Genomic DNA, 27,484 nt, shown 5'->3' with positions numbered 1-27,484 from the left:
CCATCACCATTCACCATTCACCAGTCACCGGTGCCACAGCCAAAGTAACCACTCGTAGTCAATGGACGTTGATACTCTCGGGCTTTCTTGTTCCTCCTCTTCTTCCGTTTGCCTTGCGCTTTTCCCCGCAGACGACAATCAAGTGGACTCCACTATTGTATTTTTCACTCTACGGACTCACTAACTCATCTCAATCGTCTTCGTTCCGACTTCCTCTCCAGTAACCCATCATCAGATAATCATACTAACCCCGGAAAAACCGTCCCACTTTACATCTCAATTCAATTCAATTCAATCCAACTCAACTCACAAAAAATTAAAGAACAATCAAGCACTCCAAACATCTCCAATCGTCTTCCCCATCACCAAGAAAACAAACGTACATATCCCAAACCTTCACCCTCACCCTCACCCTCACCCTCCCGATCTCCCCCGTACGACACCAAGAAAAAAGAAACAAACCCATCTGCTCTCCACCTACGCATCTTTGCATCATGACACACGCCCCGCCCCCTCCCCATACCATCATGACTTATTTTCTCCAGTAATTACTCCCTTAGCCTCACATCCAAAAATTCACATATCAAATTAATTACTTAATAGACCGTATACACCTATCCCCCCCCCTTAGCCTCTCCTACTCTTCCCTCTAGCTAAAAACACTAAGCCACATAGCTCAAGCAAATAGTCGGTCCCCATTCCCGAAATTTATCCTTTTCCCGGTGGCATGGCATGGCATGGGCATGGGACGAGGAAAATGGGGGGAACAATGGGGGAATTTTAGCACAGGGCACGCAGGGCACAGGTACCACGGCCACGCGACAGTCAAGACGGACAGATCTGGTTGCACCCACCCACCCACGGGTCACGGTTTTTTTTTTTTTTTTTTCAGTACGGAGCACACACTGTGCTAACTACAAACCTTAAAAGTATCCGGTGGGTAGGTAGGTAGGTAGGTATTTTTGGGGTTTTTGGTGTCTACCTAGGTACTTCCAAACTATCGCGAGCGTGCGGACTACAGTGCCCCGAGGGGGGAAAGTTTTTCTTCACATAGTAACTAGTCATGACGAAAGTAAGTGTGTTCGATTGCCATGTCTCGGACCGAGCCAAAGGACAGGATATCGTAGGAAACCGTTTGTCTACCTAGGTAGGTAACTGACTACGTGTTGCACTTTTGTGAGGCTTTTCGTGGTCCTAAGATGATCCCGTTCCGGAAAATTGGGAATATCCCGGGTTGTGCACGAAGTATACAAACACATAACCGAGGAGATACTCACATCTCCTCCCGACTGACTGTGTGATGTTGAACATCTACGGAGTACTTCTACTCGTTTGTAGCAAGCAATTGACGGGAATTGAGAAAAGCGAAGAGCGAGAGGATTCTGGGACTTCCAAAGGGCCTCAAGAAAGGGAATTCCGATTGTTGTTGATGAGTAACTACGCACGCTCAAAGATACTCCGAACCACTGTTGTTCGTTTCCCCGTCTCTGCTAGGTACTCGCCTTGCCTCACCTCACCTCGCCTCGTCTCGCCTCGTTTGGGGCCTCACCTGACCGGCCAATGCAAACGCCCACGCCTACTTTGGGAAATTCGTACGGAGTAATAGTGATAATTGAATGACAACGCTTTTTTCCCGTTTTATGTTTTGCATGTGTGTGTGGTTCGTAATTTGTGTATGCTACGTACAGACTATGTATTGTATTTTCCCTTCCCTTCCTGTTACCCACACGTTACCAGGCCTCCCATATGCCTGCGCGGGCTTCTGGCAAACAAAAACCTGTAAGCAGAGAGAGACACACTGGTGACTGCACATGTGCGCATCTGCATACATATTACGCCCTCACATCGCATACGCATCGCATGCTGCATTCATCCCGCCCAAGTCTCAACCAAATGTCTCGTCCAACGTCTCATTATCTTGCCCTACTCTGCCCTTTCGCCTTGCTCCGCGCCCTGTACACCAGTACCCGTGTGCGTGAGTGGGTGCGTGTGTACGAGGTCGCTGCGCCCACCACAGTTGATTGGGTCAGGTCATCGCCACCGTCATGATCCTTCCATCCTTCCACCACGTCTATCTTACATTTTGCCTTTCCCCTCCCCGTCGACACGTCTAGTTGTCTACAATTCGCTCGGTTCCGGGCATGACGTACAATCAGTAGGAAGTAGAAGCAGAAGAAGAAGTGAAAAGAAAAAAAAGGAAGCAAAGAAAAAGGAAACAAAATGGCACCGTGTCATGGCAAACAGGCCGCCCGCCATGTATGTTCGATGCGAGCCCACCACCCCAGGAAGGGAATATCGTGGCTCACCGGAACCCCCACCGTGCGGCTGAGTGAGGACGCGAGCAAACGTCCATTTGCGGGGCAGCACGAATGCAAAAAGCAAAACCCATTGGCCGATATTCCAGAATCGCGCCGACTCGCTAGCCACTCTATGCAAAGCCTCCATCCAATACCTTTTGGTTTACCCGAGCCTGCAAGCCTCCCTCACTTGCCATGGCCCATCCCCCTCCCCCAGCAGTATCTCTGGCAACGAGACCTCCAGTCTTCATTAGTAGTCCCAGCACTGGAGTCTCCCTTGCACACTGGTACGTGCGCAAGCTCCTCAGGCCTGTTGTGACTTTCCGCCAAATCCTGGGATCCCGGTGAACACTTGCCCAGGCGGAAGCTTGGGTCGACCAAAGTTCTCGTCAAGATCGAGAATCACCTTCAGTGCGTTCCGGCTGCGCAGATACGGCAATGGTGCCTTGGCTTCCGCGAGTCCTACCCCGGGTTCGACGTGGCCGCGAGGGCCATCCTCGTCAGCATGGCCCGGCATGGGGAACGTCCGCTGCAGCACCTCATATCCGGCCAGTGTGAAACCGAATTGGGGTGACGATCGCATAATGCGGGCAGGCCCGCCTTTGAAGAACGCCTTGAACCCCTCTTGTTGATAGATCGTCTTCGCTGCATGTCGAAGGCCCGTATACGTTGCCTCGCCCTTCCGTGCCTCCACCTGTAATCGCGTCTTGATGACATCGCACGGTGTCGTGAAATATGCAGCGGGCATACCCGCTATCGCACCAGCCGTAAGCATCTGTACGACGCCAAGCTGTTTCGTAGGGCTTTCGCCGAAGAAGTCTCGCTTCAAGTGGCTGTAGGCAGGGAAGTAAATTGCTGAGAAGGGCACTGCATGCTGTCAGTCCTGTGCAATCGACCAATCTCGACACAAAGCTTACCGTCACGCAACAGACAGGCACTGGCTCCCTTGTATAGACCGACCAAACCCAGATTGCGGACGATCCACATGGCTGAGCGCTTGGGTGTGCCCTCAACGTTCTTCGCAACCTCGCCCTGAACTTGCAATCGAATCTTGACAATCTCGAGTGGATTGGTGAAAACCTATCTTGTGTTAGATACCATCGTTTTTTTCGGATTCCACTGGTCGTGGGGTCATATTTACCACTTGGCAGGCACCGGCGGAACCACCTGCAAGCAACTCCCATCCCACCCAGATGTTGCCAGTATTCTTATCTGTGAATTTGCCTCGAACCAAGTCGTTCACCGTCAATTTGATGGCCTTCTCCGGCGCTACACCAACCAATTGAGGAAGGACACCCGAATAGAGTCCCTTGAAACCCTCGTTCTTGATCACCTTCTTCGCGCAATCGAGAGAGTTCTTGTACATGAGCTGACCGACTCCACTAGCAGATCTTTGGTTTTGCATTCTTGTCTTCACAAGATCAATGGGATAGACCATGAATGCACCAAAAGCACCAGCCAAACTACCAAGCGCAAAATGATGAACGGACTCCAGAATGTCGTGAAGAAGAGTCTTGCTGGTGGCGAAGGCTTTTTGACCGGCATCTGCTATCGCCTCAGCGCCAATGGAATATGCGGTGTGCCACGATGGATCAAGAACTCGTGCGAAGTCCTTGAGGCCCAACCTGCCCGATGGCTCGTCGAGTCCAGCGAAATGGAAGAGGATATCTGCCTCCATGGGCGTGTAGAGGTTGAATCGGCTTATCCTGGCCGCTTCGTTGAGGAAATCTGTGCGGGTGATCTTTCCATCGGAGCTCTTGGTAGTCGCGTTTCGAATGATGAGCTCTACCATGTCCATCTGCTGGATCATGTTCTGGAAAGCGCGTACGTTTGCATAAGAGATCTTGCTTCCGGCCGAAATGTTGCAGAGAGTAGCAAGGTTATCGAGGAGATAGTCGGAGAGCTTGTGGCTGGCGGTATCCTTGATGATCCTCTGGAAGTCCTCAGGCTCGATATATCCGTCCTTGTTCTTGTCGAAATGTAGGAATGCCTGACGCACTCGCTCTCCCTGGAGTCCTCGAAGCATCTGAGCAAACTGAGGATAGGTCATAGCATGTCTCCTATCTTTAGACCCAATGTAAAGCGTCGCCCACTCGCCATTCCAGTTGAAAGGCAGACTTTCCTCCCCCTTGTGTGCCTTCCAAACCTCGAAGAAGTCTTCAAAGTTGATATAGCCCGTCCGGTTTCTATCGAAGAAGCGGAAAATGACTTCGTACTCGGCGTCGGGCTTCGCCAACAAGTTCTGGAAGACGGCCCAATCTTGCAGCGTGACCTTGCCCTTCCTGCCGCGGTCGGCAACTTGGAAGAGAATGCCATATTGGTAACGTTTTATTTTGTGCTGAGAGAGGAAAAATGATGTTGGCATGGTATGACTCGACACGTTGCACAAGGGATTTTACTTACGTAGTCTTCGCTCTCAGGCGCAACCGCGTCGATGAATTCTTCTTCACCGAGATAGTGTTCCCCAGAGGCCTCGTCCTTCTTCGCAACCTTCATGAAGGAGGCGCGAGTGAGGTGTGACAACTGGGGTTCCTCGGTAGTCCCCAGGAGCACCTCACCCACCTGTTCCTTTACCGTCGCCATGGTGAGGGAGATTGGAGGTGGCTCTGCAACTTTTGAGATGACAATTGCAGGCGTGAAACCCGGAGAAGTCGAAATTTGGGGTTGAGGAGTGTTTGTGGAGTAGTGAAGCTCAAGGATGGCGGGTGGTGAGGGTTGATGGACTTAACGTTGCGAGCTCGGAAGGAGCTCAGACAAAAATATTGAAATGGGAAACCGCTATCGATTAGCGCCCACGCGCGCTCCGGGGGGGGGGGCGTGGAGAGTTGCTACTATTACTATGGAGTAACTACACCAGCATGTCAAAGAGAGAGACACAGACAGAAGGAACCAGCACAATCGATCATGGCCACCAGGCAATTGTCATCACGATCATTTCATTATATATGCCATTTGATCAGACTTTTTTGCTTTGTCGCCCCCTTTGTCTCGTTTCCGCTGGTGTTGTCATTAAATTCTCAGGACATTTTGGCACACACGGTCACGCAGGTGATGCGTCAATTTTTTCTCTGCCGTTATTTGTTGTTCTTGGTGTGTAATGTAATGGCAAAAGGAAAAACCCCCCCTCTCTTCCTTTCTCCCTTCCCACACCTCTCTCTCCCTTCGTGACTTACCCACACCGCCTGTCGTGATCGGCCTGCAGGTCCTCGCCAGAAGTGCCATGGCGTGGGGATAGATTGCCTTCCAAAGTGTTCGATTTGAGCCACAGACCTGGTCCCTACTGCCCACGGCGCTGCGCTCACGTCTCTTTCAGTCCAGCGTATCACTATTGAGGCTGAGAGCGATCTACATACACAAATAAATCCGATCTCCCAGTCCCTGAACCACGAGGCGAGGCAGGACAAGCTCCCGTCAACCGGACCTAATAAGAGTGACAGCTTCCCCGTCCCCTCTTCCAGCCCCTCCGATGGGAAATCCACGGCGCCTCCGGCGTTTCGGACGTTGCCGTCTAGTTGCCAGCCAGAGTGCAGCCCGCGTTGTATTTCCATTTTGAGCGGAGCCGCACTCTTCGGACGAAGCCGCACTATGCCCACTCTGCCATTTGTGCATACTTCGCCGCCCATAACTAAGGTAGCTTCCTAATGATATTCGCGCGGAAGTCCATCGAGTGGGCAGCATCGCGTGATGATGATCCTTACGTGCGCTCGGAACTCTCACTCCGATCAGGTGGGCTCGGGATTTTCAGGGACATGATTACGAACGCTAGATCCCTTTTGCGTCCTCATTCTAATTGTGGTGAACATGCGATGATATACAAAGTCTACAAGATAGTAATGCCGCGCTTTCTAAACTACCAATCGTCCAGGCTCTGCCTCCAATACACTCTTCACGCGTTGGAGAAAGATCTGACCTCTCTTCTCGTCTCCCTTGGGGACATTGATACTGAAGACATTCACGGGTCCTACGACCCTCTCCGCTCCACCGACCAGGCGAGCGGGGGCCGGGCGGGCGGCAGGCTTCTTTCCTCCGAGAATGTCGAAGATGTCTGGTTGCTTGACCGAAGTGATTCTGGCTGGACCCAGCGTAGTGGGCGCCAGAGAAGTGACCTGTGGTATAAAATGACCCCGCGAAGCCTTCTTTCCAGCCACCTTGTCCAAGCCTAGAACAGCATTGAAAAGCTCATCTGCAGAAGGCTTAGCAGTCTTGGACTTGGGTAGGTCCTCGTTGGCTAGCTCTGCTGCTCGGGCAATGAAGGTAGAGATGGGCAGGAAGACACCAATGGACTCCTGGACACGCTTCTGGGTCTCGACGACAGCCTTGAATGAGATTGGTAGCGCAAGTTCTACGGTAATTTCCTCGATCGGAAGAGTTTCCTCCAATGCAGCAGCGGGTTTCTTAGCTGGAGTCTCCTTGGGTGCAGCGACCTTGATGTTCGAGAGATCGAGGTGGGCCAGCTTTCCTATCCTCTTCGCAGATTCAGAAGCATAGTTGCCCTCGATACGGCCGAGGTAGGCTAGCACGTCACCCTTGAGAAGTCGCCCATTTGGTCCAGTCGCGGGAATCTTGTCGGCCTCTTCCTTTGGAAGACCATTCTCCTTCAGCAAATGTTGGACGGAGGGGTAAAGTGGGTAGGTCTGCTTTTGAGCCTTGCCTCCGGACTTGCTAGCACCAGTCGAAGAGGATGACTGTGCGGGCTTGGAGGTGGTCTCCTGCTTGGGCGCAGACTGCGATTCCTGCTTCGGTGCCTCCTTGGGAGCATCTTTCTTGGGCGCGGAGGTGTCTTCGGCAGGAATTTCGAGGGAACTGAGATCATCGCCGGGGTCTGCTGTGACTGCTATTCTGCTTCCAACCTGGACCGCTTTAGATCCATCTCCTTGCTGTGATATGCGTTAGCCATTGCTCTCCTGTGAATGGACCGTTACTTCCACATACAATGATCTTGGCCAGTACTCCGTCATCTTGTGCTTCTACATCCATCTGTGCTTTGTCCGTCTCAATCTCAAGCAGAACATCTCCGGCAACGAAAGAATCGCCTGCGAAATATCAGCGCTGTGTCTCTCCGATATCGTCTTACTCCCATCTCCGATTCGTACCTTCCTTCACCTTCCAGGTCGCAATGTTGCCCTCGGTCATGGTTGGAGAAAGCGCCGGCATATTGAAGTTCTGTGCGGCCATTGAGGCCTGTCCGGCGTGGAATGCTACATGATTGTCATTATTGATGAAAAGTCGGGTGTAATCATCTCAACAACTTACCTCTTCGGGCACCATGATTCCGCAACTGCTGCGATGCAGCTCGTGCCGATAGCCTACATGCTGCAGCAATTGAAGCCATCGAGAGATTTCTGACTCGAAATAAACGGTCGTGGAATCTGGACGTAGTCAGAGCGACGGGTACAGATTGTTGAAGAAGTTGTGAGCTTGTTGGGCGAGCTTCGCGCTTCGGAGACGCTTGGGCCACCACTTCCGGCGAACTTTCGAGGGACCGGAACGTCGAACATCATCTTCCCAAGAGGGTCACTCCACATCTAGGGCAGCGATCTGATCTGACGCTTAGAAAGGTATGCTATGCAATTAAGCTTCTGATATTCGGGATATTAATTATTCAGGATGTCCGCTCTTCCTCGAGGCTTCGCCTGTTTCGCAGGCAAGCATGCCTTCCGATTACCTTGTTCCATCCGCATCGCCATATTTTCTGTTCGTCCTCAATTCGCACAAGCACGCGCCGGCGCTCGACTCTTCACCCCTCCGACTATCCGCCAATATGTCAAAGCAACTGGCAGATTTCAGGCGAGAGCGTCGCCGACTAATCGATTCGTAATATCCGATCCCGTGCTACGAGCCGTACAACAGACTCGGCAACCCGTGCTGCTCTATCGCGCAGAGAATCGCACATTATACACATTTGGAGTTTATGCCTTTGCATGCAGTTTGGTCGGCGCCGGCCTTTTCACACTGAGATGGGGAAATGAATTGCCAAGAGACCTTCCATTCTTCGTTCAACCGACTTATTTCGTGGTCTCATTCATTATGCTTGGTATCGCAGCATACATTTTCTCCTCTCCGGTATCTCGATGTCGCTCCATTGAAGTTATACCCGGAACGCTCGGAGGACCAGTTCAATTGCGCATAAGAGCGAGAATACTGCCTTTCTTCAAGGACCAGGTTATCGTGTCTCCCTTCGGAGAAGTCACCTTGGATCAGAAGACATACCCTGTCAGTCGGGAACTGCAGGAAGCGCAGCGAGCGCGAAAGCAAAGCATAACAGACGGATTGGAGGGAATGTTCATCATTCCTCGCATGTGGGAGATAAGTGCGCGTTTTCTGGAGCAGAAGTGGACGTCGTTCTTCCTAAGATTCAAGTTCGCCGTGCTCCGATTTGGAATCGTATATATTGAGGCCTTTGATCGCAAGTGGAAAATTGATTGCACTGGTTATTTGCTAGAGGATGGCAAAGGTATGTTTCTAGCCACGTAACGCTGTTGCTACTCGTCTAACATGCTACAGCTCTTGATCGTTTGGTGCCGGAGGAATGAGGGAACTTGATGTTTGAGATACACAACTAACGCACCGAGCTGGTCGGAACGATCTTTCTATACCAATGAAAGCTCTTGAAAAGCTCAAGATTTATATTAAGAAGCTAGTAAACTAGTCAAAGGCACTGTATTATTCAAGTCCTGTACAGCATATGTATAGTTTCTGTTAGTGGTCGGTCGAGCCTTCACTAGATGATTATGAAGATAGTGTACGATATTGTATTTCAGTGCCCAGATATGAAGACATGGCAAGTTCCTATAAATATCTCTTGATTGCACCACTATTGAAATGTTGGTGATCCTTGCCTACAAAGTTGCTCAATGCTGTGGATTGCGAGTAGTAGAGTTCGAGTGTGGCGATTGGAGGCTCGTGGCATGCCCGAACGGGGAACTTGGCATGAACTACTACGGAGTCCAACAACACGAAATAACCGCTCTATCATGATTTTAGCTCATGGCTGCTCAACATGTATCGCAACAGTTTTTATGATAGGGAAAATCCCCAAGAATATTTTGAACTTATTCTCCTCCATGAAGAGCGCCATCTTGTACATGCAAGACTCGGTGCAGATGCTTATTCTACTGTAGGATGATGGTCTGATCAAGTGCAACACCATGTCTACCTAACCTCTGAGAACTCACCCCCACACAAAGGAACGGATGAGAGATAGGCAATATCCAAACAACCACGTTGAAATATGCACATAATGATAGATAAGATCATACGTAGTAGAGGGGGGCTACCTGTCTGACAACGATGTACATGGCGATTACATTCCTACCTGTCGGTCAATATCCTCCGAAAGCTGGTGCGAAACAATTTTGGAATTGATTTCTAGAAAGAACACGGTCAGATCGAAAACCTCATTTCGTTGTGAGATTGGGAATTCCCATGGCGGTACGGAGTCGAAGGGAGAAAAGGGACCTCGAGAGATGATCCTGGCGCACGTGCGTTGTCCCTTCTTCCCCACAACAGCCAGGGCACACCATGGGGACGGCGGCGACGTGACGTGCACCCCAAAGATCCTTTTAGCTTTTAAGCCGCAAGGGCTGTTCCTGCAGATCCACCGACATTCGATTGTATAAGAATACAACACTTTTGTCGTGTGGAATTGCCGTTGCAGGACAGGTCGAAGACTCCCGAAATGTGGACCAAACTGCCGTCTGACAGTCCCGCATGCCGTTTCATACCTTTATAGCGATATCCCAATGTAATTGCAGACGTAAGAATCGAATTCTATTGTTGTTGTAAAGCATCGCATAGATCGTTTTCCGTGGGTTGCCACAAGAGTATCATGTTCGGTGACGAATAGGGCTTGGGCTTGGCATTTGGCATCTGAGTTGCGCCCCGACCACGCGATTCGCAACATCCAACTTCAAAACAGCGACTACTGCACCGATCTACCCACCATACTCTGCATCACCTTTGCGATTCTCCATCCGTCCTTTCATTCCTAATACCGATTGTGTTCTTGTGCGCAACTGTGGTCTAGCGTTAGACTCCCCTACCGGCCATCAGTTGCGGCGCGTCTTGACTCCTAATACGACCAGGCCGCAGGCACAGCAGCGCAGCCCTTCATCGACAAGGTGCATCTTCTAACGCCATTCACCACAGTCGCAAATGCATGCATCATTATCTGAACCGCTAATGCGATACTCATATTGAATCTTTTGGGATAGAGCGGATATTGCCTTCCGTTCCTTCACCGCGCGCGAAGCTCATCGAGGTTTCGACCTTCACCCCCCACCCGCGTTAGATCGACTTCACCTCGTCCGTTCCCATGTCTAATCGCACGAAAAGGAAGTTCGATATCGACCCCAACGCGTCTGATCCCGAGGATCTTGACTACGACGCTACTGAGCGACGGGCCACTCCCCATCGACGACGCCATCGCCCAACCTCGAGCTCGAACAAGAGAGGCACCAAGCGAGCGCGCCGAACATACGCAGGCTCTGACGTTGATGACGACGACGAAATAGTCTCAGACGACTCCTTCACCGATCGCTCCGAATCCGAGGTTGAGATCAACCCAAGCACCGGCCGAAGTGTGCGTCGCGCTACCAAGAAACAAATAAAGTACGAGGAGAGCGACGACGACGCAATTCAGGATTCAGACTCCGACAGCGAAGGCGAAGGGGACGATCACGACGAACTCGGAAGCCCCGTCCCTCAGCGCAAGAGCAAGAAGTCGCTCATTGTGAAGCTGAAGATGTCGCAGCCGACGCCAGCCAGACACCTGCGCGCACGAACTGGAAGCAAGTCCATAGCACCGCGTGGTAGGACGCCAGAAGTCACAGGCCAGCGCCGAAGCAGCCGTCTCTCACAGGATGTCGAAGAGCCCATCGTTGCGCTGTCAGACTCTGGCAAGCACGTCACGGTTGTTCGTCAAGGAACGCGCAGCCCCGAGCCCATGATAGCTGCTCGTACCACTAGAGGCGGAAAAGGTCCGCCAGCACCAGAGCATAGTATCATCATGGAGGCATCGCAGGAAGCATCAATGGTGCAACACGACGACGACGACGATGCGGGCCCGCTAGACACACTCCTTGGTGGTGGCGATACTCAAGTCGAAGCTAGCCATGAAGTGTCCCCGGATCCGACTGCTCAGGCGCACAAGGACGAAGATGAATCTGATGAAGAAATGAAGGATGTCATCCAGGAGTCCCAACAAGATGCCGCAGCTGAAGACAGCGATGATGACGAGCCAATTACCCGTTCTGGTAGGAATTTAAGGGTGAGTTCACATATCTTCTCCAACCAAATCAGCAACTGACATGATTAGTCCCGTGGAAAGTCTGCCAAGCGAAAGACTGCCGCAGATGAAAGTAGTGATTTCGAACCTGCCGGCGACGACGAGAAGGATGAGGAAGAGATGTCCGAGTCGGATAGCGGCAAGAACAAACGCAAATATTCGGAGGACAGCGAGTCTGGATCTCCCCGAAAGTCAACTCGCACGCGAGCAAAGTCGAGACGATCCCAGAGGAGCAGACGCAACTCGGAATCGTCCGATCAGGATTCCATACTCGACCCCGATGAGCTAGCGGAAGAAGCAGAGGAGCTTACCACTACCAAGCGGCGCCGCCTCAGAAGGAACCCACCTGACTCGGATCTTGCGTATGATGCAGCGCCCAAATTGCGAGACCGCGCCAGAAACACTGTAGATTATCGTCTTATTCGACCCGAGCTCAACACCATGTTTGATGAGGAAGAGGGAGCCGCGGCCGCAGCCGCCGGAAGGTCTCGTCCAAAGGCGGGTGGTCGCGCTGTTTACCGTAGCCTGTTCAATAGCCAAGGTCCCTTTGGTGGCGGCATTGCTGGAGGACCAAACAATCCTGGAGCTGTAGGAGGCATAGATTCCGACAGCAGCGATGATGACGGTCCTAAAGCCTCTCGAGCTGTTGGTGGTGCCATTGGCATGACACCAACAGCAGCATCTGCCCCAGGCTTTGGAGTCCCTCAAACTCATAATGCCGACCCGCAACAAACGACAGGTGGCGGCTCCGGTGGTGGCCCAGCCAACTTTGGCAAAGTCCAGGACAAAAAGGCACTTGCTGATTCTGACCCTCTTGGGGTCGACCCTACTGTCAATTTTGATGGCGTTGGTGGGTTGGACGACCACATCAATAAGCTGAAAGAGATGGTCATGTTGCCACTGTTGTACCCTGAAGTCTTCCAACGATTCAAGATTACTCCACCTCGAGGTGTGCTCTTCCATGGCCCTCCAGGTACAGGTAAAACGCTGTTGGCACGCGCTCTGGCCTCAAGCGTCAGTTCTCATGGTCAGAAGGTTACGTTTTACATGCGCAAGGGTGCTGATGCTCTGAGTAAATGGGTTGGCGAGGCTGAGAGGCAGCTACGCTTGCTATTCGAAGAAGCGCGCAAGACACAACCTAGTATCATCTTCTTCGACGAGATCGATGGTCTAGCCCCGGTGCGCTCGAGCAAGCAAGAGCAAATTCACGCATCGATTGTTGCAACGCTCTTGGCTCTCATGGACGGTATGGATGGCCGTGGTCAGGTTATTGTCATTGGCGCTACCAATCGTCCTGACTCAGTCGATCCGGCCCTTCGTCGCCCTGGCCGATTCGATCGCGAGTTTTACTTCCCTCTGCCTAACCTGTCGGGAAGACGTGCAATTATCGACATTCACACAAAGAATTGGGAGCCACCCTTGAAGCCTTCGATGAAGGACCAATTGGCCGATTTGACCAAAGGCTATGGCGGTGCAGATCTTCGTGCACTCTGCACTGAAGCTGCACTGAATGCTGTACAGGGCACGTATCCTCAGATCTACCAGAGCGAAAGGAAGCTTCTCATCGATCCTACCACCATCAAAGTTCTCGCAAAGGATTTCATGATCTCAGTCAACAAGATGGTTCCTTCCTCTCAACGAACAGTCACAGCAAAGGCTGCGCCTCTTGGCAAGTTGATTGAGCCGTTATTGCGAAAGCCGCTCGAGGAAGTCATGAAGCGCATCGACGAGTTGATCCCCCGTAGAAAGAAACTTACGGCGTTAGAGGAGGCTCAATTTGATGACCGAGAGGATGAGAAGGGATTTGAACGCGAAGCCACACTTCGAGAGTTTGAAACAGGCAGGGTATTCAGACCCCGTCTGCTGATCAATGGTCTCCAGGGAATGGGTCAACAATACCTCGGTGCCGCTATCCTCAACAGGATCGAAGGACTTCATGTTCAATCTTTTGATCTTCCAACCATCTACGAGGACCCGACTAGGACTCCAGAGGCTGCTATAACGCAGCTCTTCACTGAAGTGCGCCGCCACAAGCCGAGCGTCATTTATATCCCGGATGTGAATGTCTGGTACGATACATTGGCTGGTACCCAGGCGATCAAGACTTTCAAGCTTCTACTACGGAGTATCAGTGCCAATGAGCCAATTCTCCTCCTTGCTGTTATGGAACTAGCTGATGAAAAGGAGAAACTCGATACCGCAATGATGGAGGATCTATTTCCCTTCTCAAAGAATAACCAATACTTCCTCCAGCGCCCAGACCAGCAAAGTCGGGAGGAGTTCTTCACTCATCTGCTTCAGTACGTGCGGATGTCACCAACAGACATCATTGATCCCGACAACCGGAAGAAGCGTACCCTGCCAGAGCTGGAAGCTGCGCCTATAGTAACTCCTGTGGTAGACCCCAAAGACTTGGCTGCCATGGAGAAGGCTCAGAAAAAGCAAGATCGCCTGACGCTCAACAAGTTAAAGGTCGCGATCCAACCAATCATGGACCAACTTAAGCGACAGTATCGAAGATTCTTCAAGCCCATTATTGACGAACAGTATTTTGCATACCTGTTGGTGGAAAGTGATCCGAACACCTTCGGCACAGATCTTTCGCCCGAAGAGCAGCAGGAGCAAGGAGTACAACGTCCATGGGAGTACTCTACGGATTCAAAAGGTTACCCCGTTCTTCTACATGTGGAAAGCGGTAACAAGTATTATAATCTCGATCTCAAGACCATTGAGGAGCGCTTGTCCAATGGTTACTACACCCGACCAAAGGACTTCCTTTTCGACATCAAGACTCTAGCAAAAGATGCCAGGACTTATGGAGACCCTGAAAGAACACTAAAGACCAATGAGATGCAGGCGAATGTCGAAGTTGATATCGAAGTGATCAGCAGCAATCACCCTGGCTTGGCGCAAGAATGCGAGGCAGTTTATAAGCGTCAGCAAGACAGAGAAGCCAAGTTGAAAGCAAAGGCAACTGCCGAAGGCAAGGAGTCAGCACCGACAGCAGAGACAGCAGCAGCTCCAGAGGCGCAACCCTCCACAACCACTGATGAGTCTGGGCCTATCAGACTTGGTGAACCCATTCCTGGCCAGTCCGCTATTCCTCCAGTCACACCCTCACGAGCAGTGCCACCATCAGGCCCATTGTCAAACGGCACAAGTCTTGGTGGTAACAGTAACGCGCAAACGAACGGATCGACTGTACCATCACGACCAGAGGAGGACACTCACATGACGGATAGTCAGGATCTCAATACACAAAACCAACATGAGTTCCAGACTCCAAGCCGCGTTGGCACACAGACACAGCCTTATACTCAGACGCAGAAGTCGCAAGTATCTGGCCAGACTCACATGGCACCAGATTCCCACCCTGGAGAATACCACAACAGCGCATCGACGACTACGTCTGGTCAGAAGACGTCGGATCGATCCTCTGGGGCAAAGATGAACACACAGAGCTCTAATGGTGTTGGACCTTCGGGTGTTCCCGATTTCTACGAGATGATGCCTCAAGCTGGTGGGTCGCAGCTACCAGATACGCAAGGTTCGTCCTTACCCCACCATCAAGCTCATTCTTCATCATTCTCGACTGACTCTTTCAATTTTGAAGAAGTCCAATACCAAAGTAGCGTGCCCTCCAATTCGCAATACTCGCCATCCTCCCAGCCGCCAAACCCGATGCCTGCTCCCGCTATCCCTCGTCATTCAACCAACATAGCTTCTTTGTTGAATGATGAAAGCGAGAAAACTCAACCTGCTCTGCTGATAGACGAAGACCGATTGGTAGATCTTCATCAGTCGCTAGTAAGGAAGACATCCGGGCTCTCTGTGGAGCAACTCGAACAAGTGAACGCATGCTTGATGGACACAATCTGGCACGCCCGCTCCGAGTGGAACCGTAACATCGTCAGCCACAACGTAGCCGACGCCTTTAATAAGATCATTCACGATATCGAGGAGATGCAGACTTTGCTCAAACCGAGCCAGACGGAAGCTCTTTATTCGCAGGCGCTTCCGCATACGCAACCTGGTCACTCGTATCCATACAGTACCGCCCAAGCAGTTCCCTGGCCTGCTGAGCATTCGCAGCATGTCGCCCCCGTAGAGCGACAGCCAGCGCAATTTGCCTGATTGTGCCTTCCTGGATACAACAGTGCTCTCTGATACCCCTTTCCTTTCTTTAGGATATTAAAAATGAACTGGCTTCTTCTTGCTCACATATGCTTCACTAGCAGCAACTAGAGCCACTGCAGCATTTACATTACCCAACACCATCATCTTCACGGCGCCCACTGGTCTATGTACACTTTTCCGTATTTGTTTTGATTCATTGGGCCTACACTTGCTTTTCCTTGCACACCTACTACACCTACCTCTTTGTACTATGAATGTTACAGTCAAGATTTTTTTTTTCGGGGTGCCCAATTGGCGAAAAAGAACCACGCATGCGCGGTGGGACGAAAGTACAGTCTACATATTGGGAGTAATTACAGTGGTCTGGCACAATTTTGGGCGGGGATTGAAATGGCGAGATTTGGTATGTGGTGGTGGGACCTGGATTAGGGGGACGGAAAGGTAGACCGCTTCACAATACACATGTTTTCTTCTCTCTGCATTTCCTCCGATTGAACAAGATCAATCCTGTGTGACGAACAAGACAAACATCAATAACTTCATTCTATCGACCTCGGACACCGCAAAGCCAGGCCCCCAAACTACGAACGACCACCTCGGAGAAATAATACCTGCGCTACTAAATATGGCAGCTGAGTTCAAGACATGCTTTGACGGACCATCCCGCAAGCCCGTCAGATGTACGCACACAACGACAAACAATAAATGTACTCCGTACCTAGAATGTAAAATGTAGACACCCTCTGGCTGCTGATTACGGGGGTATCGAAGCGAACTGGGGCGAAACTCTTCAAGCCATCAATCCATCGTATTTCGCTTAAGACGTCAGATCCTACACAGAAGAGTGTTCTCAACGCCCTCCCTTCCATGCAGTGTAGGACGGAAGGAAGGAAGGAAGGAAGGACGTGGTGAGCTGTGGGGTGATCAGCATGCTTGTTGGTCCTGTCCTGTGCTTTTGAGCGAATTGTTCTGGGGTTTTTTTGTGTTGCATGTATGTGATATAAGCGGGTGCGGATACTGCCGAGTGCGCATGCGTTTGTATGTCTGGGACGAGGAACGTGGAGTTGGTGATTGTCAATCAATACATTGAAGCATTATTGTAGGATTGGTTTTCCCAAGGTCAGCACACTGCGTGGGGGGGAAATGTTTGCCTGTTCCTTGCCTGTTCTCTGACTGTTTCCTCCCCTTCTTGCGAGAGAGCGCTTTGCTGCTGGTGCTTACCGCGCGGCATCTTTTTCGTGCCTGAGGAATCAGCAAGGGAGATTCTAGATTGCAATTTGCGAATCGAATGGCCGTTTGGGGAAGGAGTGAGCAAGTAGTCAAAGGATGACGGGCGCTGCTCTGAGGCCGTGCAGAGCGAGCAAACGAGCGAGCGGACTTCGCGCGCACAGGTATCTACTTTGTCGGTACAGCATGTATGTACATGGACGTGACGACAATGGGGAGCGAATACGGGTGAAGGATGGCTGTGTTGATGGCACCGATAGCATGTCACTGCGAATGGAGTAGTGAAATGGATTGTTGGCTTCCTTTTCCTGCGCTGACACGTGCGTCGTCGAAAGGGACGAGGTGGACCGTGAAGTTGATAGGAGAAATCTATGTAATACCGCTGATCACCAAGATCGGAAGTCCATTCGCCAGGTAGATACCCCGTAGCCAGCACGTTGTGGATGACCGATATGCGTCAGAAAATGGGCAGGTCCCGTCCCATGTACATGTACTTTGTATGCTTACGGAGCGCATGTGGTGGCTTTTTCCTCCACCGCGTCTACTACCTCTCGGATGACGTTGGCTTCCAGCCCGAGGCTCGTGTACTGTACGAGTTGTTAGTCTGTGTGGTGGTTATGTTTATATCTGACATGCAGCGGTATGCAGCGCTGCCGTCTCTCTTCGAAAAGAAGGTTTTGGGCGGCGGTGATTGGAGCAAATACAACAGCTCGAAGGTAATCAATGGCGCCATAAGAGGAGGAGAAAATAAGCTCCGCCATGTGGTGCTGTCAAGAAATAAACAATGAGGACGACATAATTGGTGTGTTTGCACCCTGGCGCAGGTCGCATGTAGAAGAGTGAAATAGAAGCCCCAATGTTAGCGTTTACGCAGGCTGGTCCTTACCAGAGGTAGGGTAATCTGTGCGCGTCGTTGGTCTGCTGCGTCCTAAAGTATGTACAGGCTCGTAGCGATCATGTTGGTATGTATGTATCGTGTATGTACATACAGTGTGTGGTGGTGCATCATTGGCGACGGTGTTGTGTTGGTGGTGCATGTGAGCGTGATCACATCCGTACGATCCGTCCCTGTAAACACACATCGGGCGTATTTGCCCAAGAGTGTTGACACCGATGCGGACCGACGCTGAATGCGATTCCGAGAATTGGCATTCTTTGGAGGGCACGAAGTTTGCAAGCAAACTGAGTCGTTGGTTGGCGCACGGCTACCCCCGATTCACATGTTCTAATCTGCTGCCTCGTGAGTCGTGATTTCTCGATCACCCAGCACTACTGAAACAGCGCATCAATCATGAATTGTTCCGCCCCGGGTTTCGGTCTGTAGATTGGCTTCCCTAGTGGAATCGTGGGCTAAAACCCGGCATTCGTTCAGTAGCGCTTCCTAGCATGCCGGGTAGGCCTTGCCTAGACCTTCTGAGATTGATTGAAGCTGTTCGTTGTGGCGGAACGTTGTGCCGCTGTAACAGCCAAACCATTAATAATTTAGACCATGACTGATTCTCGAATTCTGACTTGGAGACGCTGTTCCCCATGAGGCCTACATGGGGATTGCGGTCCTGAGGAACATTATTCCATCTAATTATGGTTCGTCTCATTGAACAACAGGGCAACTGATATCTTACTCCTGGAAGCTAAAAGGAGGAGTTAATATGGGCAGGCCGCAGAGAGACCGGTACACCTAGGAACGCATCCGTGCACGTGTTTCGTCTGTCACTTGGGTACATGCGAGCTTTGAGTTTCGTATTTATCGGAGGCTCTTAGTAATGGAATAATGGAGAGCGCTTTTCCTTTGTGGAGTGTCGCCGACCAGAGTCGGACAATTGATTATACGATGACATTTACTTGAACTACGGATATACGTCCTCGGATGAAGGCCCCTCGTGATAAGCTGCTCGCCTATACAGACGTATCTTGATTGTATGTATTCGTAGCTTCGCTCAGTCCCGATGCCTTGGGCTTCCGAACTGATCCATAACGTTTCCCAATTCGATTGACCTGGCCTGGCCGGTTTACTATGTAGGGCACATACTCGTAGGTAGAGGGAGATTCGAGCCATCAACTGGATGGTCCATGGTTTGTGTCTCATGGGCTATTCATCCAGCCAATGACGAGAAGCCGCGGAAAGGGAGCATGGCGCTCAACATAGCCCAGGCACTTGGCACCGAAATCTAGACATTGGCATTAGCATGATTATATCCTTGATCCTTGGACGACCTGAAGTTGGGGTACGAGGTCGGTCGGATACGAGTCGCATCTCGCCGCGCACTTGTTAATGCGTAGGTCGTGATGACGATGAGCAAACACTCTTTCTTCGTACGCTCTTCATGCTGTACACAGAACGTTGGATCTCTCAGTGTTACCAAGTTGTATGCTTGTTATGTTTGTTCTTCGACTAGTACTCCCTATGAGTGCATAGCAAAGTGACGGCTCGTCGTTCTGATTCGTTGTCGGCAGATTGATATGCTTAGTGCCGATCACTGTCTCCACCCCCGTACTCGTACCAATAAACCACACCTCCCCCCATTTCCCCCCTCACATCACGACAACCATGACAGCGACAAACAACGATGATAACAGCAAAAACAACAGCATCATCATGCATTCCGACATCTTCTAGCACTTTAAGAACGCATATTTGAATATCTTGAAACAATCGTATTTGTCCATCTAATTCATCTAATCGCTTGGCCTGTCATATCGTCATCTCTTCTGTACAAGGCTGAACCTAGAGAAGGAATAGGGCACGTACAAGTATCACTTTAACTCTTTAACCGAAGCCAGCGAGCAATCGCTGTATGGCCCAGAAGAGCGCCACGAATCCTTTCGAAGCAATGCTCTGTCTCCTGTATCCAAATCGGTCTCCCTTCCCCGGTAGTCGTGCATAGACCAAGCTAGCCATTCCTCCCTCCATCCTCGGCCATCCTATCAGATGATGGCTGGTCCCCTACCAATCACTTGTCACGGATGTCGATAATTGGTAATACTCGAACTGGACAAGATTCTTCTAGTAAACTGGACCCTTTTCTGTTTCGAAGGGCTGGCCATGAAAGACTGGAAGCTGGTTTTGTACTGTATATTCCAGGAAGTATTTATCCGTCATCTCTGGCAAACCTACTGCTTGTAGTAGCATCGGTGCAACTGTGGAACTTCTCGATAAGGGAGCCGCATTGTCAAAACCCCCCCATAGCCATCCTTACCTTACCCAATCTTCTCAAGTTCTCATCTTAGCCTGAGTGGCTGCCAGTGCATGTTGCCAAGCAGAACGACGTTGTAGAATACTAGAATCTGACATGGGGGCATTTGGTGCCCCAGTGCTTTCACCTTGAATGTGATGGCGCCCCTAACCCTTACAGGAATGCTGCCGAACTTGAGAGCACGTTCCCTCGCTGACGCTACGTTTCCTGTGGATTAGGTCGTTCTCAGCGTGGTCTAGGGGCCTTCTACGCCACGAGTTGCATGTCTTGGAACACTCATTTATCCCGGCTCACGACGCCCGCTGCCCGGCGAAATAAGGCCAGGGATCTATTTAGCGTGTGCCTGTTGATTTAATATCTTTTGCGCACGAGGTAATAGGTGTGGACCGTGTCGGTTGTGGGTGAGCACGGTCGGCAAATCCCCTCTCTCACTACTGTGACCTACTTTACCTTCGGATGCCCAGCTCACGATCTGAATGATCTTCCCTTGAGTCACTTTCCAAAACTCGGATCTCCAGGACTTCCAGGACTTCTTGCTCTAAATTCAATGTCGATACTTCAATACTCGCTATGATAACGAGTTCCCCTCAGTTAACCCTCTCTGGTGTGTAAAGCGGCCAAGGCGGTCTGTATACATTCGATATCACTTCGACATGGTGTACATTACTCCCTTGGACGCGGATTCAAGAACGCTTGAAAATCTCCCACCGCACATTCATCCCTGGTTACGCGCCGTCGTCGCTCTTGGATTCCTTTCATTCTTCGCATCCACCTTTCTCCTCTTCATCCTTGGGTTCCGCCTCATACAATGGCAAATGAAATCCAAAAGAACGAACCAGTTCGTCATATTAATCTTTAATCTTCTTTGGGCCGACATCCAGCAATCTCTCGCCTTCCTACTCAATGTCGAATGGCTCCGGCTGGACACCGTTGATATAGACAATCCAATCTGCTTTGCCCAAGGGTGGCTGGTTTCGACAGGAGATTTAGCAAGCGGTGTCTGGTGTTTTCTCATAGGCTTGCATACCTTTGCTTCTGTCATCCTGGACTTTCGACTGAAGCCTCGATGTTTCTTTCAGGTCATCATCGCCATGTGGGTTTTCATCTACGGAGTCAGTGCTATTGGGGTCGGAATGTATCAAAAGGAACTATACGTCCGCTCCGGTGTCTGGTGCTGGATTCATCATGATTTACAAGACCTCCGACTCTGGACCCATTATGTCTGGATATTCATCTTCGAATTTGGCACAGTCATCATCTATGCCATTATCTACACCGTGCTGATCCAGCGCATCCGATCAGGCCATTACAGCGAGTTCGAGGAACGACGAGTCAAGGCGATCGCCAATCTCATGGTCGCCTATCCCGTTGTGTATGTGGTGTGTACCCTGCCTCTAGCATCGGCACGCATGGCTGCCATGAGCGGAAGCCCTCCTTCTCTCGCCAGACTTTGCTTATCTGGAGCCATGATCACATCAAATGGATGGTTGGATGTTCTTCTATACACATTGACACGCCGCATCATGATTTTCAGCGATGAACCCCCCGCTGATAACAACGGCATCGATACTTTCTCCGCATTCTGGGCAGAATCACCAAAACGATTCGGCGCAGCATGCACAGTCGTAGCAAATCCCTCGGACCGACATCATCACAAGAGGACAAGGACATGGACTGGCAGAGGTGTGGTGGCCCTTCCCTCAAGCAACAACAGCACAGATGATTTGTACGGGCCTGGGGATAAGGATATAAAACTGGTGACCACGACACAAATTACCAGCGAGCCAGCACAGCCAGAAGATTACGAAGCCATGGAGGCCGAAGCCAGAAAGCACAGGCCCAGGACACCGGTTGGCCGGTGGAGCGAAGACAGTGCCAACATGAAAGATTTAGAGCTGGCTCATATACCCGATTGAAGAAAACTGGTTACAAGGACATCTCACCATTCTGCTTCTTGTAAATTTTCACACATCACGGGTAAAGGTTTGACGGTGGTTCGTCTGGTATTTAGCGTTTAGCATGTGTTCAATGACACGATGGAAGGATCTGCATGGGAAGGCGTTATATGTGTAGCACGGCGTTGCACACATTCTTTGTGTTCGTAGACGATGGCACGTCGGATCAGCATTCTCCGCGAGCAGTCTCTCAGTCACCTTAGTATGGTGAATATAGCATTCATCATATGGTAACATCCATACACAGTAATGTGTCGCACATACTGATTACTTTCAACTGTGACATAGCAGGGTTGCATAAAAGTTAATTTATGCGCTCCCTATCTTCCTTTCTGACGCTATCATTCATGGGGTATGCCACGAGCAAACACAACCCATCATTACCTATTGCAAGTATCCAGAACTCATTTTGAGCAAGACGAAAACGAGATCGACATTAAAAATGGTGCTACTAGCCTAGCCATAGCCTCATTGCTGATCTGAAGTGGTGCAAGCCCAGTTGTGAAGGAGGATTAGTATGGTAACTTCCAAGAGGCAGTTCTAGCCGAGGGGCTGCTACACGTGCAATTTTTAGCGCGCCGACTGTAAAAACCAAGTTGTCTAGCCCACAACAACAGCACGACTCTACAGCATTCTTCCACAAAATTGAAACTATAACGATGCCGACCGCTACCGAAACGAACTCGCGATCACCGTCTCCAGCGCCCGAGCCGCCCGTCGCCGAAGCCCCTGGTCCTCGCGCGCAAGGACTGATCAGAATCTACGACCAAGCCGTACGGGCAACATTAGACAAGTGTTCCACCAAGAGCTTTGGATCCTGCTTTCCGACGCTCGAAAGTCACAATCCCGATATCTTAGAGGATTTGCGCAAGCAGATCGTAGACCAATTGGACCGGGCGTGGAGGGCCAACTTCGAGGACATCCTCGCGCGGCGCGACGTTGTCAAGTCGATCAACGCGCTGGAACAGTGCATAGACGACGCGAAGCAGAGGAAGGAACGGGCGATAGATGCCGCAGGTGGAGGTCCTGTCGAGTCGCCGTTGCAGTAAGGCTCCTATGTCCCGAATGGTAGTACAAAATGCTGATTTTATACTTCATAGACCCCACACGCTTAGCCCCGCGGAAATCCACCTGGCGCATCTGATGCCCTTTCTCGAAAAGCATACGGAGAGCATGAATCAACAGCTTTCTACGACCCAGGAGTCGAACAACGAACTGCTATCTACAGTCACGGCGCAGCGGGCCGAAATCGAATCGCTTGTCCGAGGGCTCGAGGTTGTCATCCAAGATCTGGAGGCAAGCGCACAGATGATGGCCCAAGACAATGTACAGAATCTTGGGACGGAGATAAGGGATCTGGAGAACGAAATGAAGAAGTGAAACCTCAGACAGACTTGCATACTAGAGGGTGTGCCACAGCGCATACTTGTGGAATGATCCATGCAGCACTTGTGTTCCCAGATATCTTATCCTTGCTGAATACCTCGCGCTGTAATCAGTTGCTACTGGCTTCCACTAGGGCTCTATCCGCTTGTCTTGCTATCAGACAACGCAACATCAGAAGCTTTAGCTCCCGAGCCGCTGCTGGAAGGAACCAGACAAAGTCGGAAGATCAAACCGTACGGGAAGCGTCCCACGATTATTGCGGTGCGCTACGCTAATTATTCGCGGATGCGAGTCAAACGAACGTCAAGGGAAGCTCAAAGGAATGGCAAGGCGCAAATAGATCGATGCAATTTGAATCTGGGGATTCGCCGCTTCGTTCGACACACGGCAAGAGGCTACAGATGATGAGTAATTCTATGGGCTGGCTTAGGACCAAGTAATGGGACCTCGAGAGGTTTATGGCTGCTAGGCCTGTACAAAGAGAGTCGAAGAGGGAGGGCTCGCAGCCCAAGGCCAGGCAATGGTTGACCCTGACAGCGACATCTTCATGCGGATCAGGACCTCATTCTTTCCTAGTTCCGTTGGGTACTAAGCGCACAAGCATCGATCCCGTACGAAACATGGTCAATATCTTGGTATCTTGGACGGGGCTGTCATAGATTACATACTGGCCGAAAAGCAAGCCGAAAATTCATTCAAGCCCGATTACGACATTGACTGGGTCTGGCTAGGCGGACTGTCGCTGAGCGAGAACAGGATGATGGCGATAAGCTATGTGACTATAAACATCACAGACCACACTCGTTACAAAAACATTGCGCACGCGGCGGCATTGAATTCAGCCACCGGATGCAGCACAGCGGTACGACCATTCGGAGGTAAAAGGCGGGGCCCCGCGTGCCCGACTACCCATGAATTTAAAGGTTCAATTAATATCAAATTGCCCTATGTGGTATCGTACGCATTGTCTACCGGCAGCATCCCAATCTGTTTATATTACGCACCAGCAAAGATGGCATCGCAATTCAAGCCGGATATCCAACGTCAGAACGGCGCATGACTGTTCGTATATAACGGTAGAGATCGATAAAATGATACGGATTTACTGTTCACATTGCTGTTGCCCCTGTCCAAGTTCAGTGGCTGAATCGTCCAGAAAAGCGCCAAGATGAAGCTCTCAAGTGCCCTCAGCCTCTCGTTGGCAGCATCTGCTGTCAACGCTGCCGTTTTGCAACCAAGGCATTGTATGTGTATCCTTTGATCTTTTTGACTTTGACTGATGGTTGGCAGACACGTTTCCTGCCCTGACAGGATCAACAGACTGGCAGTATGTCCGCACGACAGCCAACTACCAATCCAATGCTGGACTCAGCGATGTTTCTTCTCCACAAATACGATGCTACACTACCGGAACCAAAGGTTCACAGTCTCAAACCGTAGCCGCCGGATCTTCGGTCGGCTTCAAGGCGAGCCCAAACATCTTCCATCCAGGACCTCTACAGTTCTACATGGCCAAGGTCCCCAGCGGTCAAAGCCTTGAGACCTGGGACGGCAGCGGTAACGTCTGGTTCAAGATCTACAGCGAGCCGGCTTCGGTCAGCGGTGGTCAGTTGAGCTGGGGAAGTCTCAGTACGTGCACACATTCCAACACAATCAGCGTATTGGATACGTTGGTTATGAAACTAGTACTAACCAAACTACAGACAAGGGCTCGGTCAGCGTGACTATTCCTAGGAACGTTCCTTCAGGCGATTATCTCCTGCGTATTGAACACATTGCTTTGCACCAAGCCAGTAACGTCAACGGCGCGCAATTCTACATCTCATGCGCCCAGATCAAGGTCACTGGCGGAGGCAGTGGCTCCCCCAGCCCCCTTGTCAGCTTTCCTGGCGCGTACAAAAGTTCGGACCCAGGCATCAAAGTAAATATTTACTCTGGAGCTACCTCGTACACTGCACCTGGTCCTGCTGTTTGGTCTGGTTGAAAGAGTGGCTTCACAATGTGATGGGATGCTTTTGGATAGGACTGCGCAGATGAGTTCCTAGGAGAGGGATCCATTGTTAACATGGGAATCCATCTTTAAGATCTAGCTCAATATAACATTAAAGACGTTTGCTACTATGCTTTGTTGTAAATCTGTTGGTCTAAATGCATTCTGGAAGATTCAAAAACAAATGGTTCATGGGATCTTAACCCATTATACAAATTCAATAATCAAGATCTTATACACACCGCTTCTAAGCAAACGCTTTTTGCCTCTTTCGTCGGTGAAGGTCATGATTCTTTATACTATGGCCTCACTAATTAGAGCTTCGACGATAGGTGATGCTATTGGCTGACCTCTGGGAAAAGTGCGTTTCAACGAGCACGATACTGACTCAAAGCAAGAGGCACGGCCCATGGTATAGTTCATAAAAGTATTTCAATGCGAACTCACCTGCTTCGTGAATAAGTTCATGTAATTAGTAGCCTACCGAGCGTATCCGCATTCAACTAGGTTGACGTGGGGCTAATCGACGTGGCTCCGCAGTAGTAGAGAGGGACCTCCACCCCGCGTCTCTACACTCACCAAGTTGAAGCCGGCTTGGATACTACTTCTTGGTAACACAACGTCAAAATGGCAGATGAACCATATTGGCTGGGTCGAGCTTCGGCGGAACAGCAGCGACTTGCGAAGCAGCACCATATCTGGACAAAGTACGCTTCAAATATTACCTCGGCACGTTGCTGTCTCGCACAGTTGTAGAAGCTGACCAACCTTTCAGATCTATTGGCTATCTCATTCACCCATCCATTGCAAAGACTCTACCGAATGATACCAAAATCGCAGACGTCGGAACCGGCACTGGCATCTGGATGACCGAGTCAGCCAAAACCACCCCATCGACCTACCAGTACGATGGCTACGACATCTCAGACGGCCAGTTCATGGACAAAGATGCCCTTCCCTCAAACGTCACTCTGCAACTGGGTGATTTCAAGAAGCCCTTCCCGGAGGAGCTACACGGCAAATACGACATGATCAACATCCGCCTGATCGTCATCTCCATGGGCAACGATGTCTGGAACTCCACTCTCCGCAACGTCCTCACGCTCTTGAAACCTGGCGGTGCCATCCAATGGATCGAAGGAAACTTCTTCATTGCAAGAGGCTTCCGTGGAATCGATGCTGGCTCGACCGGAGGCCACTATCTCACCCGCGTGCAGATTCAGCTCAACACGATTTTGACAAAGCGGTTTGGATACAACTTCCCCGAATGGACCAGTTTCTTCGAAGGTGAGGGGTTGAAGGACGTCGAAGAAGACGTCCTCAGCACCGATCGCTTGCCAGAGCAACGGACTGAGTTCACGGAGATTGGCATTGGTGCCGTACTTGGTGGCTTGAAGAATTTGGCGAGCATCAAGGAGCAAGGCTACTGGAGTGAGGAGCAAGTGGATGACTATCATAAGAAGGCTCTTGATGACAAAGACTCGGGGGCTTATCTACGATGGGATATACATGTCACAGTTGGATTCAAATCCAAGGAAGCATAGTGAACTTAATCTTCGAGGAAGTATATGTACCACTTCATCACTATCAAATGAAGCGTATGAGCTAGGTCTAGGATTGCGACAAGAGCGTATACCTAGCTGTTCACAGCAGTCGATCCGTATCCTTCATAGAGAACCCTGAGGGTTGCACTTGCGGCCCTTTTCTAAAGACGATCCTTAAAACATTCTTGCGCGTCTCCAGCAACAAGAACGTTCTAGACATAGGACAGAGATCCACAAGCATAACTAGGGACACAACGGTCTCCGTGTCCAATTGCGAAGTTTGTGATGTTTTTCAGGATTTGGTCCAATCAGATTGACGTCTCTACTAGTACCCGATAGTAAGCTCACCAAAAATTGGGACGGATATTGGTGAAACACCCAGTCGATTTACTAATTAGAGACCAATCACAACCCCGAAAAGGAAAATCCAGAGGTAAATTTTTGGGATTTCGCTACCCAACGGCGGCC

General features: G+C 50.6%; 9 protein-coding genes across 9 annotated transcripts; 7 read left to right on the top strand and 2 right to left on the bottom strand.

Annotated features, from left to right (window-relative positions):
• Positions 1-2,601: 2,601 nt before the first annotated feature.
• On the bottom strand, positions 2,602-4,880 carry BU24DRAFT_430436 (calcium-binding mitochondrial carrier protein-like protein Aralar1; the record flags this gene model as incomplete). Its single annotated transcript, XM_033529815.1, has 4 exons — positions 2,602-3,164; positions 3,215-3,377; positions 3,439-4,635; positions 4,701-4,880. The coding sequence occupies 4 exons, from the start codon at positions 4,878-4,880 to the stop codon at positions 2,602-2,604; spliced, it is 2,103 nt and encodes a 700-aa protein (XP_033390295.1).
• A 1,262-nt stretch (positions 4,881-6,142) lies between these two features.
• On the bottom strand, positions 6,143-7,472 carry BU24DRAFT_430435 (uncharacterized protein; the record flags this gene model as incomplete). The annotated part of the gene is made up of 3 exons (XM_033529814.1): positions 6,143-7,174; positions 7,230-7,330; positions 7,391-7,472. The coding sequence occupies 3 exons, from the start codon at positions 7,470-7,472 to the stop codon at positions 6,143-6,145; spliced, it is 1,215 nt and encodes a 404-aa protein (XP_033390294.1).
• Positions 7,473-7,675: 203 nt separating this feature from the next.
• On the top strand, positions 7,676-9,102 carry BU24DRAFT_488268 (uncharacterized protein). Its single transcript, XM_033533534.1, has 3 exons — positions 7,676-7,855; positions 7,904-8,751; positions 8,802-9,102. The coding sequence occupies exons 2-3, from the start codon at positions 7,905-7,907 to the stop codon at positions 8,828-8,830; spliced, it is 876 nt and encodes a 291-aa protein (XP_033390293.1). The 5' UTR covers positions 7,676-7,855; position 7,904; the 3' UTR covers positions 8,831-9,102.
• A 1,509-nt stretch (positions 9,103-10,611) lies between these two features.
• Positions 10,612-15,717, top strand: BU24DRAFT_337915 (AAA-domain-containing protein; the record flags this gene model as incomplete). Its single annotated transcript, XM_033523108.1, has 2 exons — positions 10,612-11,565; positions 11,614-15,717. The coding sequence occupies 2 exons, from the start codon at positions 10,612-10,614 to the stop codon at positions 15,715-15,717; spliced, it is 5,058 nt and encodes a 1,685-aa protein (XP_033390292.1).
• Positions 15,718-15,844: 127 nt separating this feature from the next.
• On the top strand, positions 15,845-16,201 carry BU24DRAFT_33286 (uncharacterized protein). Its single transcript, XM_033523051.1, has one exon. It carries the CDS (start codon positions 15,971-15,973, stop codon positions 16,163-16,165), a length of 195 nt encoding a protein of 64 aa, XP_033390291.1. The 5' UTR covers positions 15,845-15,970; the 3' UTR covers positions 16,166-16,201.
• A 4,266-nt stretch (positions 16,202-20,467) lies between these two features.
• On the top strand, positions 20,468-22,289 carry BU24DRAFT_417595 (uncharacterized protein). The gene has a single exon (XM_033526759.1). It carries the CDS (start codon positions 20,795-20,797, stop codon positions 22,055-22,057), a length of 1,263 nt encoding a protein of 420 aa, XP_033390290.1. The 5' UTR covers positions 20,468-20,794; the 3' UTR covers positions 22,058-22,289.
• A 411-nt stretch (positions 22,290-22,700) lies between these two features.
• BU24DRAFT_33262 (Nnf1-domain-containing protein) lies at positions 22,701-23,858 on the top strand. The gene is made up of 2 exons (XM_033523046.1): positions 22,701-23,141; positions 23,197-23,858. The coding sequence occupies exons 1-2, from the start codon at positions 22,756-22,758 to the stop codon at positions 23,474-23,476; spliced, it is 666 nt and encodes a 221-aa protein (XP_033390289.1). The 5' UTR covers positions 22,701-22,755; the 3' UTR covers positions 23,477-23,858.
• A 792-nt stretch (positions 23,859-24,650) lies between these two features.
• Positions 24,651-25,466, top strand: BU24DRAFT_457863 (lytic polysaccharide monooxygenase; the record flags this gene model as incomplete). The annotated part of the gene is made up of 3 exons (XM_033531576.1): positions 24,651-24,726; positions 24,773-25,111; positions 25,186-25,466. 3 exons carry the CDS (start codon positions 24,651-24,653, stop codon positions 25,464-25,466), a joined length of 696 nt encoding a protein of 231 aa, XP_033390288.1.
• Positions 25,467-26,021: 555 nt separating this feature from the next.
• BU24DRAFT_417593 (uncharacterized protein) lies at positions 26,022-27,267 on the top strand. Its single transcript, XM_033526758.1, has 2 exons — positions 26,022-26,179; positions 26,248-27,267. Exons 1-2 carry the CDS (start codon positions 26,100-26,102, stop codon positions 27,014-27,016), a joined length of 849 nt encoding a protein of 282 aa, XP_033390287.1. The 5' UTR covers positions 26,022-26,099; the 3' UTR covers positions 27,017-27,267.
• The last annotated feature ends 217 nt before the right edge of the window (positions 27,268-27,484 follow it).

The sequence above is a fragment of the Aaosphaeria arxii genome (assembly GCF_010015735.1).
Source record: "Aaosphaeria arxii CBS 175.79 unplaced genomic scaffold BU24scaffold_1, whole genome shotgun sequence".
NCBI classification, from domain to species: Eukaryota; Fungi; Ascomycota; class Dothideomycetes; order Pleosporales; genus Aaosphaeria; species Aaosphaeria arxii.
Note: the sequence above shows the minus strand (reverse complement) of the source record. Positions and strands in the feature narration are given on the sequence as shown.

Bases quoted from the DNA above. Each gene is read 5' to 3' on its own strand.
- BU24DRAFT_488268 (XM_033533534.1), top strand. From the start codon at position 7,905: ATGTCCGCTCTTCCTCGAGGCTTCGCCTGTTTCGCAGGCAAGCATGCC. The intron at 8,752-8,801 runs GTATGTTTCTAG...AACATGCTACAG, and splicing joins TTTGCTAGAGGATGGCAAAG to CTCTTGATCGTTTGGTGCCG.
- BU24DRAFT_33262 (XM_033523046.1), top strand. From the start codon at position 22,756: ATGCCGACCGCTACCGAAACGAACTCGCGATCACCGTCTCCAGCGCCC. The intron at 23,142-23,196 runs GTAAGGCTCCTA...TATACTTCATAG, and splicing joins CCTGTCGAGTCGCCGTTGCA to ACCCCACACGCTTAGCCCCG.
- BU24DRAFT_33286 (XM_033523051.1), top strand. From the start codon at position 15,971: ATGAATGTTACAGTCAAGATTTTTTTTTTCGGGGTGCCCAATTGGCGA.
- BU24DRAFT_417593 (XM_033526758.1), top strand. From the start codon at position 26,100: ATGGCAGATGAACCATATTGGCTGGGTCGAGCTTCGGCGGAACAGCAG. The intron at 26,180-26,247 runs GTACGCTTCAAA...CCAACCTTTCAG, and splicing joins CAGCACCATATCTGGACAAA to ATCTATTGGCTATCTCATTC.
- BU24DRAFT_417595 (XM_033526759.1), top strand. From the start codon at position 20,795: ATGGTGTACATTACTCCCTTGGACGCGGATTCAAGAACGCTTGAAAAT.